The following is a 12,054-nucleotide window of genomic DNA, read 5'->3' on the forward strand; positions in this document are numbered from 1 at the left end:
CCCCCCACACACACCCCACTCCCCCCCCCCCACCCTATTCCCATCCACACTATTCCCGTCTGTTAAATATCACCCCACAGCTGTATTGATATATTGAGATTGACACATGTACGGTAAAAAGTGATTATTACAGTCAGACCACACTGGAAAGGCCCAATCTCGTCCGATCTTGGAAGCGAAGCAGTGTCGGGCCTGATCAGTACCAGACCAGGGAGACCATCTGGGAAGATCAGGTACTGTAACCAAACTGACGATAATTATAGCCTACATGAGCATGTCAGTTTAATATATCACACTATCTGCATCCTAATATTTTAAATTCGCACTCAGCACTTAACATCATATACCATTACCTTTAGCATGCATTTTGCACTTTACACATATTTTTATGTATTTATACATTTATATATTTATGTTTATATATTTATATGTTTCTATATGTTTATATATTCACTGTAGTAAGTCTAATTTACTAGAATAGTATCAACAATGACTAATCCCCGTTTTTCTATTTATTTTTATGCACTATACTGGAGAAATAAAACTTATGTCTCTAATCATGGTCCCCGCAAACATGGCTGCCGAGTGAAACTTTCTATGAACAAATCCTCTCAAAGATGGCCGCCGCAATGAAATTCCTGAGAACAAGCTTCATAGTGCTGTTCGGTCTCTAAACGTCCGCAGCCGCGGGCGCATGCGCAGTCGCATACCGGAAGTGGGGCGGAAATGACGCGACGGACGAAAACCGGAAGTGGGGCGGCAAAGAACCGCCGGCGCCTCTATAAGCTAGTTTTTAAAGCTTTTAAACACCAAACCTGCCTTATAAACATTGCTTTAACATCATGTATACATATACCAGTAAATAAGACCATAGATATGTTAAATACAGAATTTTTAACCCATCTTATAATGTCATGAAATAATTAACAGGAAGTGATGTCACAATTAATATGAGATTAGTACTAGTATAAATAGAAGTTCAGTCTCATTCTGCCTTTACCCCTTGATGAAGTCTAAATGACGAAACGCGTTGGACTACCTGGCAGTGACCTCATACCAAGTTAAGTTAAAATTGTTTTCCATTTTTAACATATATTTTAACTGGTATTTATAGCATTGTGTTTATTGTTTTTATCCCATTTTTTAAGAATTGTTGCTGCTTAAATTTTAGTAACTGCATATAACTATTGTCTGTTTTAGTGTTTAAATAAATATCTCCCTTTTTTAAATTCATTTTTGATCTGGTTACTCATTTTAGATACATTTTTTAGATCCACATTTACTGAACTATTTTAAGACACCGACGGTCGCTATATCCCCCACCCCCCTGTGTGTATTATTCGTTGTTTCAGGGAACTACCATCCCTGTGTTTTTGGGGGACAGCTGACGCCCTGTGCTAATCCCTAGGGAGTGTCGTTTACTTTAACTATACGTGGATCCTAGATCATTTGGTGTTGTACACAAGTGGCGCAATAATTTCCCCCCCTATTGTTGATATATATATATATATATATATATATTATATACACACACACATACAGTATATACATACACACACACTGTACCGGTAAAGTAGAAATACTGATTAAAATAGTGTTTTATTATAGAAATACAATATAGAGTTCCAACACATGATGTAAAGCCCCCAGGATATTCTAAAAAGAATAACAAAACAAACAGATAACCTGAGGGAGTAATTAAATTGATGCAGACAGCCGGCATTATCGAGGATTTTGTTTCGCCTGCCCGGAGGCAGGAGAACAAAATCTGCGATAAGTGCCATTTTTTTGCAATCGTGAAAACACTTGGATTTGGGAATTTATCCCAAAGCCTGTGTTTTTCACATGGAAACGGGTAAATTTGTCCGTGGGGGGGGGGGGGGGGAACAAAAAACAGGCAGTAAATTAAAAAACATATGGCAAAAAATGCAGAAACAGCGATTTTTTTTCGCTGACACATTTACCCTGCCTAACTGATTTCCCTACTATCACACTGTTGTGTTGTTCTCATTTTATATACCAGACAGCGCCTAAGGGTGACTGGAATTCCTGAACCCACACACAATCAATAAAACCAATAAGCTTATTTATTCCTTCACTTTAGTACATGAGAGCTTCTCACCTTATTATATGAATTCCCTAATGTCATTTAACTACTACAATATTAGGCAACAGTCTTTTTATGCCATTCACACACTTTTCATAGGATCAATAACTAGACTACCAAAGGTCCACGGCCACCTTAAACACAGTAAGGGGGTGTAACACTGGAAAAATAAGAGTTCTGTATGTAAAGGGCACATCAGCAGCTGAAACTCATCACCAACTTCTGGAGATGTACGATGATAACATCAGGTCACAGAAACAGGTTTGGGTTTGGTGCACTCACCAGGCTCAAGTGAGGATTTTCCTTTCCTATCTTCAGGTGTTGCTAGTTAGCCTTTCCCACACTTTACACAGTTGTTTCATGTCCTATACTAATTTTTTAAACTGTTACTTCATGTGGTGTAAAAGGTGATTACCTCGCTTCCTGAGCACTGTATCATTACTTGCGACATATAAATGACTGAACCCAGTGTCTTGATGTCTTCCCCTTCCCAGCCGCGAATGGCCTCATTCAGAATCTGTAACTCCAATTCCTTTCTTTTCCTCACTTCTTGGCACTGTGCCTGCAAGTATACAAAGAGTCAGACACAGGTCATTCTTCCTTAGAACCATTGTGAATAACTGTTCCCACCAACTATCATATGAAAAAGAGAGATCAAAACAAAAATTGGCAGCATTCAATTTAACGACTTTACCAGCAGGGTACAGGTATTTTAGTGGTTTACAACAGTACAACTCCTCAGACTTCTACATGCTCTACAAACAAGTATGTGGGCAAGAAATAAATATAAGTTTAATATAAATCATTGCTGCATGTAAACCACTCCGTGTCCTTCACAATTTAAGTAGTGATCGAATAAAACAATGTTTCAAATGGTTTTAAGTAGGGAGGCAAATCCCGGGATCGGCGGGATCTCGGGATTTAGGTAAAAAAACGACCGGGATTCAATCCCGGGATTGGAAGCTCCAATCCCGGGGATTAAGGGATCAGCGTTGAGCGTCCTCAGGACGCTCAGACGCTGCCCGGCTCCCTCCTCCTGTCTTCCCCTGCGCAGCGTGACCTGTGACTGTGAGGTCACACTGCGCTTTCAGCAGCTGCCGAGCCGGAAAGTACGGCGGTCTTCACCCGCCGCCTCCTCCCGGCTCACCCTGCACTCACCCGCTGGCTCCTCCCGGCTCCCCTACACTCACCCGCCGGCTCCGCTGCACTCACTTGCCGGCTCCTCCTCACCCGCTACCTGGCTGTGCAGGTTTGTATGGGGTTTTTTTATGTCTGCAGGGCGGGAGATGGACAATCCAAGGCAGGATTTAGCAATCCAAGGGCAAGATTCATACCAGCCCACACCAATCATACCATGTAACCTGGAACATACATAACCAGTTAACAGTATGAACAAACAACAGTAACGGTCCAAGACCTATTCCAACTGTAACATAACCCTTATGTAAGCAACAACTATATACAAGTCTTGCAGAGTTTCTGCACTTGGACGGGCGCACAGCATCCTCTACGGACTAGGAGAAAAAGATTTACCGGTAGGTTTAAAATCTTATTTTCTCTTACATCCTACAGGATGCTGGGGACTCCGTAAGGATCATGGGGTTTATACCAAAGCATCCAATCGGACGGGAGAGTGCGTATGACTCTGCAGCACCGACTGAGCAAACGCTAGGTCCTCATCAGCCAGGGTATCACACTTGTAGAATTTAGCAAAAGTGTTTGACCCCGACCAAGTTGCCGCTCGGCAAAGCTGTAATGCCGAGACGCCTCGGGCAGCCGCCCAAGAAGAGCCCACCTTCCTAGTGGAATGGGCTTTAACCGAATTTGGTACCGGCAATCCAGCCGTAGAATGAGCATGCTGAATCGTATTACAGATCCAGCGAGCAATAGTCTGCTTCGAAGCAGGTGCGCCAATCTTATTAGCAGCATACAGGACAAACAGAGCCTCTGTTTTCCTAATTTTAGCCGTTCTGGCTACATAAATTTTTAAGGCCCTGACTAAATCCAGGGATCTGGAATCCTCCAGGTCACTTGTAGCCACAGGCACCACAATAGGTTGATTCATATGGAATGAAGAAACCACTTTAGGCAAAAATTGCGGACGTGTCCTCAATTCAGCTCGATCCACATGAAAAATCAAGTAGGGGCTCTTGTGTGACAAAGCCGCCAATTCAGACACTCGCCTTGCTGATGCCAAGGCCAACAGCATGACCACCTTCCAGGTAAGAAATTTCAACTCAACTTTGTTAAGCGGTTCAAGCCAGTGTGATTTTAGGAACTGCAACACCACGTTCAGGTCCCATGGTGCCACTGGAGGCACAAAAGGGGGCTGGATATGCAGCACTCCCTTTACAAACGTCTGGACTTCTGGAAGAGAAGCCAATTCCTTCTGAAAGAAAATCGAGAGGCCCGAAATCTGTACCTTAACAGAGCCTAATTTCAGGCCCATATCCACTCCTGTCTGTAGGAAGTGGAGAAAACGACCCAAATGAAAATCTTCCATAGGTGCATTCTTGGTCTCACACCAAGACACATACTTTCGCCAGATACGGTGATAATGCTTAACCGTCACCTCCTTCCTAGCCTTTATTAAAGTAGGGATGACTTCTTTCGGAATCCCCTTTTTCGCTAGGATTCGGCGTTCAACCGCCATGCCGTCAAACGTAACCGCGGTAAGTCTTGAAATACACAGGGCCCCTGTTGCAACAGGTCTTCCCTCAGAGGAAGCATCCTGTGAGCATCTCTTGTAGATCTGAGTACCAGGCCCTTCGAGGCCAGTCTGGGACAACGAGTATTGTCTGTACGTTTCTTTGCCTTATGATCCTCAACACTTTTGTGATGAGAGGAAGAGGAGGAAACACGTAGACCGATTTGAACACCCACGGTGTTATCAGAGCATCTACTGCCACTGCCTGAGGGTCCCGAGACCTGGCACAATACCTCCGAAGCTTTTTGTTGAGGCGTGACGCCATCATGTCTATTTGAGGAGTTCCCCAAAGACGTGTTATGTCTGCAAAGACTTCTTGATGAAGTCCCCACTCTCCTGGATGGAGATCGTGTCTGCTGAGGAAGTCTGCTTCCCAGTTGTCCACTCCCGGAATGAAGACAGCCGACAGAGCGCTTACATGATTTTCCGCCCAGCGAAGAATCCTTGTGGCTTCCGCCATCGCGACTCTGCTTCTTGTCCCGCCTTGGCGGTTCACATGAGCCACTGCTGTGACATTGTCTGATTGAATCAGAACCGGTAGGTTTCGAAGAAGACTCTCCGCTTGTCGAAGGCCGTTGTAAATGGCCCTGAGTTCCAACACATTGATGTGTAGACAGGACTCCTGGTCTGACCAAAGACCCTGAAAAATTTTTCTTTGTGTGACCGCTCCCCATCCTCGGAGGCTCGCGTCCGTGGTAACCAGGATCCAATCCTGAATTCCGAACCTGCGACCCTCCAGCAGGTGAGCACTTTGCAACCACCACAGGAGAACACTCTGGCCCCTGGGGACAGAGTTATTTTCCGATGTAAGTGCAGATGGGACCCGGAATACTTGTCCAGAAGGTCCCATTGAAAAGTCCTTGCATGGAACCTTCCGAAGGGAATGGCCTCGTAGGCCGCCACCATTTTTCCCAGAACTCGAGTGCATTGGTGAACTGACACCCTTTTCGGTTTTAGCAGGTCTCTGACCATGTTCTGGATGTCCTGGGCTTTCTCTATTGGGAGGAAGACCTTCATTTGTTCCGTATCCAGTATCATACCTAGGAACGGTAGTCGAGTTGTCGGAATCAACTGTGACTTCGGTAGATTTAGAATCCAACCATGTTGCTGGAGCACTCTCAGAGAGAGCGCCACACTGCTCAGCAATTTCTCCCTTGATCTCCCTTTTATCAGGAGATCGTCCAAGTATGGGATAATTGTGACTCCATGCTTGCGCAGGACCACCATCATTTCCGCCATTATCTTGGTGAAAATCCTCGGGGCCGTGGAGAGTCCAAATGGCAACGTCTGAAATTAGTAATGACAATCCTGTACAGCGAATCTCAGGTATTCCTGATGGGGGGCATATATGGGGACATGAAAGGTACGCATCCTTTATGTCCAGAGACACCATAAACTCCCCCTCCTCCATGTTGGCTATTATCGCTCTGAGTGATTCCATTTTGAATTTGAATCTTTTTATGTACAGGTTTAGGGATTTCAGATTCAAAATAGGTCTGACCGAACCGTCCGGTTTCAGGACCACAAATAGGGTTGAGTAGTAACCTCTTCCCTGCTGGTGCAGAGGAACCTTGATTATCACTTGCTGTATACACAGTGTTTGAATTGCAGCTAACACTATATCCCTTTCCGATGTGGAAGCTGGAAGGGCCGATTTGAAAAATCGGCGCGGGGGCACCTCCTCGAATTCCAATTTGTAACTCTGGGAAACTATTTCCAACACCCAGGGATTCAGGTCTGAACTGACCCAGGCCTGACTGAAAAGTCGAAGACGTGCCCCCACCGGTGCGGACTCCCTCAGGGGAGCCCCAGCGTCATGCTGTGGGTTTTGGAGCAGCCGGGGAGGACTTTTGTTCCTGGGCACCTGCTGAAGCAGGTGCTCTTTTGCCTCTGCCCTTACCTCTGGCGAGGAAAGAGGATCCCTGACCTCTTCTGGACTTGTGCGACCGAAAGGACTGCATCTGATAGGGTGTTACTTTCTTTTGCTGTTGGGGAATATATGGTAAAAAATTTGATTTACCTGCTGTAGCTGTGGAAACCAGGTCCGTCAGCCCATCCCCAAACAATACATCACCCTTATAGGGTAGTACTTCCATATGTTTTTTGGAATCCGCATCACCCGTCCATTGGCGAGTCCATAAGGATCTTCTCGCTGAGAGAGACATGGCATTGGCCCTAGAAGCTAGCAATCCAATGTCCCTTTGAGCATCCCTCATAAATAAGACTGCGTCTTTTATATGGGCTAGAGTTAAGAATATAGTATCCTTATCCATATTATCAAATTGATCCGTCAGCTCATCTGTCCAAGCTGCAATTGCGCTACACACCTATGCCGACGCAATTGTCGGTCTTAGCACAGCACCCGTATGAGAATAAATACACTTTAAGGTAGTTTCTTGCATGCGATCTGCAGGGTCCTTAAGGGCCGCTGTGTCAGGAGACGGTAGCGCCACTTTCTTGGACAAGCGCGTCAGGGCCTTGTCCACGGTGGTGGATGATTCCCAAATCATGGGGTATGCCATATAAATTCTTTTGGGGATCTGCGGTCTCTTTACGGAGTCTCCCAAGCTTTTCCAAAGAAATCATTTAATTCATGAGATGCGGGAAAATTAATAATCTGTTTCTTTCCCTTAAACATGTGTACCCTTGTGTCGGGGACCGAGGGTTCATCTTCAATATGCAACACATCCCTTATTGCCACAATCATACACTGAATGGTTTTAGTCATCCTAGGGTGCAATTTTACTTCGTCGTAGTCGACACTGGAATCAGAATCCGTGTCGGTAGTAGTGTCTTGTGTTAAGGGTGCTTTTAAGACCCCGACGGGCCCTATGAGTCGGTCCAATCAGAGGATTGACCCCCTGATTTCCCCCCTAATTCAGCCTTATCAAGCCTTTTATGTAAAGATGCCACACCACACTTGCATTCAACATATGCCACATGTCCATCCAATCCGGAGTCGGCACAACCGACGGGGACACACCACTCATTTGCTCCACCTCTTCCTTGGAGAAGCCTTCCGCCTCAGACATGTCGACACACACGTACCGACACCCCACACACACAGGGATTAACCTATAAGGGGACAAAACCCCAACCAGGCCCTTAGGAGAGACAGAGATAGAGTATGCCAGCACACACCAGCGCTTAAAAACACTGGAAAAAATATGACCAGATAGCGCTTTTTTATATATAATATACCAATTCCCACTCACTGCGTCGCTAATGTGCCCCCCTCCTCTTTTTTCCAGCCTGTGAAGTTCAGCAGGGGAGAGACCAGGGAGCCAGCGTTCATGCATGCAGCTTCTGTGGAGAAAATGGCGCTGGTTAGTGCTGAGGATCAAGCCCCGCCCACCCGACGGCAGGCTTCGGTCCCAGTGACTTTTCTATTAAAATGGCGGGGGATATTAGATTTACTGCCTCCGCAGCCTAATCTATCTGAATTTGCCCAAAAGTGAGGAATATTGATGCCCAGGGCGCCCCCCCCCTGCGCCCTGCACCCTTCAGTGCTGCTCTGTGTGTGTGACTGGGAGCAATGGCGCGCAGCTTACCGCTGCGCGCCTTACTTCATGAAGATCTGATGTCTTCTGCCGCCTAAGATGTCTTCTGCCTTCTCATACTCACCCGGCTGCTATCTTTGGCATCTGTGAGGAGGACGGCGGCGGCGCGGCTCCGGGACGAACCCCAGGTGAGACCTGTGTTCCGACTCCCTCTGGAGCTAATGTTGTCCAGTAGCCTTAGAAGCAGTGCCCAACTTGACAAGCCAGCTCTGCTTCTCTCTCTTCAGTCCCACGATGCAGGGATCCTGTTGCCAACCGGACTCCCTGAAAATAAAAAACCTAACAAAATTATTTTTCAACAGAAAACTCTGGAGAGCTCTCTGCAGTGCACCCATTCTCCTCTGGGCACAAGATCTAACTGAGGTCTGGAGGAGGGGCATAGAGGGAGGAGCCAGTGCACACCCATAGTAAAAGTTCTTTTTAGGTGCCCTATCTCCTGCGGAGCCCATCTATACCCCATGGTCCTTACGGAGTCCCCAGCATCCTCTAGGACGTAAGAGAAAATGGCCCGGGATTGGCTTCCCTAGTTTTAAGTAATTTATTGAAAAAGAAAAATGCCTAGGAGGTGCCACACAACCACCCATCTTCTTTGGTCCTCACTGCAATAGTACCACCCAACCCTGAGTGGCAATAAAACCCCCAAGCAGCACAACATCTACAGTGGCATTAGGATAGATCATGTCAAACAAACTTAGTAGGCTTTTATGAAACAGTTAGTGCGAATCTTGATCAGGGTAAGGTGGTGGATGTAAGCTTTTTAAACTTTGCTAAAGCATTGGACACAGTACCACACGAGACTTATCTATAAGTTAGAAGAACTGGGGCTAAGAAGCACAATATGCACTTGGGTTAGTAATTGGTTAGATAACAGGGAGCAGCGCGTTGTGGTAAATGGAACTTTTTCAAATTGGACTGAAGTCCTAAGTCAGAGGTTCTCAAACTCGGTCCTCGGGGGCCCACACAGTGCATGTTTTGCAGGTAACCCAGCAGGTGCACAGGTGTATTAATTACTCACTGACACATTTTAAAAGGTCCATAGGTGGAGCTAATTATTTCACTTGCAATTCTGTGAGGAGACCTGCAAAACATGCACTGTGTGGGCCCCCGAGGACCGAGTTTGAGAACCTCTGTCCTAAGTGGTGTGCCACAAGGGTCTGTACTTGGACCACTATAGTTCAACATTTTCATTAACAATCTAGCAGTAGGTCTAGACCAGTGATGGCTAACCTTGACACTCCAGCTGTTGTTGAACTACACATCCCAGCATGCCCTGCTACAGTTTTGCTATTTGGCCTTGCTAAATCTGATGCAGAGCATGCTGGGATGTGTAGTTCAACAACAGCTGGAGTGTCAAGGTTAGCCATTACTGGTCTAGACTCTAGAGAGCATGGTGTCAATTTTTGCAGACGATACCAAACTATGTAAGGTTATAAATTCGGAGGGAGATGCCGAGTCTCTCCAGAACGACTTAGTTAAACTGGAATCATGGGCAGCAAAATGGAGGGTGAGTTTCAATACACACAAGTGCAAGGTAATGCACCTTGGTAGCAAGAACAAAAATAACACCTGCATACTAAATGGGGTGATTTTAGGGGACTCCGTACTGGAAAAAGACTTAGGTGTTCACATAGATAACAAACTTAGCAGCAGTACCCAATGTAGGATTACTCCCACTACAAAAATCCCTAATAAAGGCCCCATCTGGAATACAGCGCACAATTTTGGGCACCATACTACAAAAAGGATATCCTGGAACAAGAAAAAGTTCAGAGGCAGGCGACCAAATTAATTAAGGGGATGGAGATGCTGGAATACCAGGAAAGACTTGCAAGGCTTGACATGTTTACACTGGAAAAGAGGAGACTAAGAGGGGACATGATCAACATTTATAAATATTTAAGGGGACAATACACAGAGCTTGCAGGGGATCTGTTTTTAGTAAGATCAACACAAAAGACACGTGGACACCCGCTTAGGTTAGAGGAGAGGAGATTCCGCACACAGAGGCGAAAAGGTTATTTCACAGCAAGGACAATACGAGTTTGGAATTCCCTGCCTGAGAGAGTAGTAATAGCAGACTCGCTCAATACTTTTAAGAATGGGCTAAATACATTTCTAATGGATAAGGATATACAGGGTTATGGATTAAGCACTATAGTTATAATAAAATGAGGGGAAAAAACACAACGGCCGACTTTATCAACAGATAAAGTTAGTCCTGGAAATAATACAGTGTAGGAGAACACAAATAGGTTTAACTCGATTGACAAACTGTCTTTTTTCAACCTCAGAAACTATGTAACTATGTAATTACCCCCCCCCCACAATAGTTGTAATAGATCCCCAGTGGTATTATCCAACCTTCCACCAGTGTCCATAAATTCCCACTGAGAAAACCCCCAGCCCCCTTCCCCCCACACATTAATACAAATATGTTTACTCCCCTTCTTTACCCCCTCCTTCCTAATTATTATTTGAGGCATTACCCCCCCCCCCCCCCTCCAGTGCCAATATATCAACCCCCCCTTCAGGGGGCATTACCCACCCATGTGGGGCACTTACACCGCAGCGTGCGACAGGGAGAACTACCTATCAGTTCTTTCTACTGCAGCTGATTTCTGCACATGCAGTGATCAGGTAAATACTACTTGAGGGGGAAGGTACTAACTTCCCCTCCTTGCACTTTAGTTTTTGGCGCATGCGCCCCAGAGTACCATTCAAATGGCATTGTGGGGCACAATCTCAGCAGTGGTGTCAGTAGTCACGGACCGCAAAATGAATGCCAGCCAGCCGGATCAGGAGGAGGAAATCTGTTCTCCACAAGTGCAGGACACATTTCTTCATTCAAAGCCGGGGGACGGACGGGGACAGAACGTTCGACTGTTGCAGCAAAAACGTAGCTGGCTGCATTCACATCCTATGTGACCATGCCAGTTAAGTGGTTAATAGTTCATTAAATCTCTTATTGCTTGATGATTTTCAGCTCTCTTCCAGTTGGACAGTAGACAGTACTATACACAGTAGATTCCTTAATCAATCAATGCTAGAATTCATTCGTCAAAAAATAAAAGATGTGTACCGAAAGGTTTTTGAAAGCAGTCATGGATTTCTGGATGTCTGGTCTATCTGGGTGATAATCCTGAAAAAAAAAAACAAGTTTATTTATTCAGTGGTTTTACAGTCAAAGGAATATGTGCATTTTTGGGCAGTACGGATGGTGTAATGGTTAGCATTACTGCCTCACAGCACTGAGGTCATGGGTTCAATTCCCACCATGGCCCTAACTGTGTGGAGTTTGTATATTCTCCCCGTACTTGCGTGGGTTTCCTCCGGGTGCTCCGGTTTCCTCCCACAATCCAAAAATATACTGGCAGGTTAATTGGCTCCCAACAAAATTAACCCTAGCATGAATGTGTCTGTGTGTACATGTGATAGGGAATATAGATTGTAAGCTCCACTGGGGCAGGGACTGATGTGAATGGCCAATTCTCTGTAAAGCGCTGCGGAATATGTGTGCGCTATATAAATAACTGGTAATAAATAAATAAATAAATAAATAAGTTAATTAATTTTATCACAGAACATTTTCTAAGATGAGTCCTAAAAAAACATGCCAGGTGTATTTTTTGCTTCTTTTTTGTCGAAAATGGGTCATACTCGCTGCGCCCTGTGACTAGGAC

The 12,054-nt window shown here is 45.4% G+C and overlaps 1 protein-coding gene and 1 pseudogene across 4 annotated transcripts in view; one reads left to right on the top strand and one right to left on the bottom strand.

Moving 5' to 3' along the window:
• ARHGEF7 (Rho guanine nucleotide exchange factor 7) overlaps positions 1-12,054 on the bottom strand; it is a 379,118-nt gene that overhangs the window by 61,878 nt on the left and 305,186 nt on the right. For all 4 annotated transcript variants that reach the window (XM_063953160.1, XM_063953162.1, XM_063953161.1 and 1 more), the window contains exons 11-12: positions 11,454-11,513; positions 2,523-2,669 (exon numbers count right to left, since the gene is read on the bottom strand). In XM_063953160.1, the coding sequence (XP_063809230.1) occupies positions 2,523-2,669; positions 11,454-11,513 (207 nt within the window). The remainder of the gene's footprint in view (positions 1-2,522; positions 2,670-11,453; positions 11,514-12,054) is intronic.
• LOC135051808 (5S ribosomal RNA) lies at positions 126-245 on the top strand (annotated as a pseudogene).

Source organism: Pseudophryne corroboree, chromosome 2 (genome assembly GCF_028390025.1).
Source record: "Pseudophryne corroboree isolate aPseCor3 chromosome 2, aPseCor3.hap2, whole genome shotgun sequence".
Lineage (NCBI taxonomy): Eukaryota > Metazoa > Chordata > Amphibia > Anura > Myobatrachidae > Pseudophryne > Pseudophryne corroboree.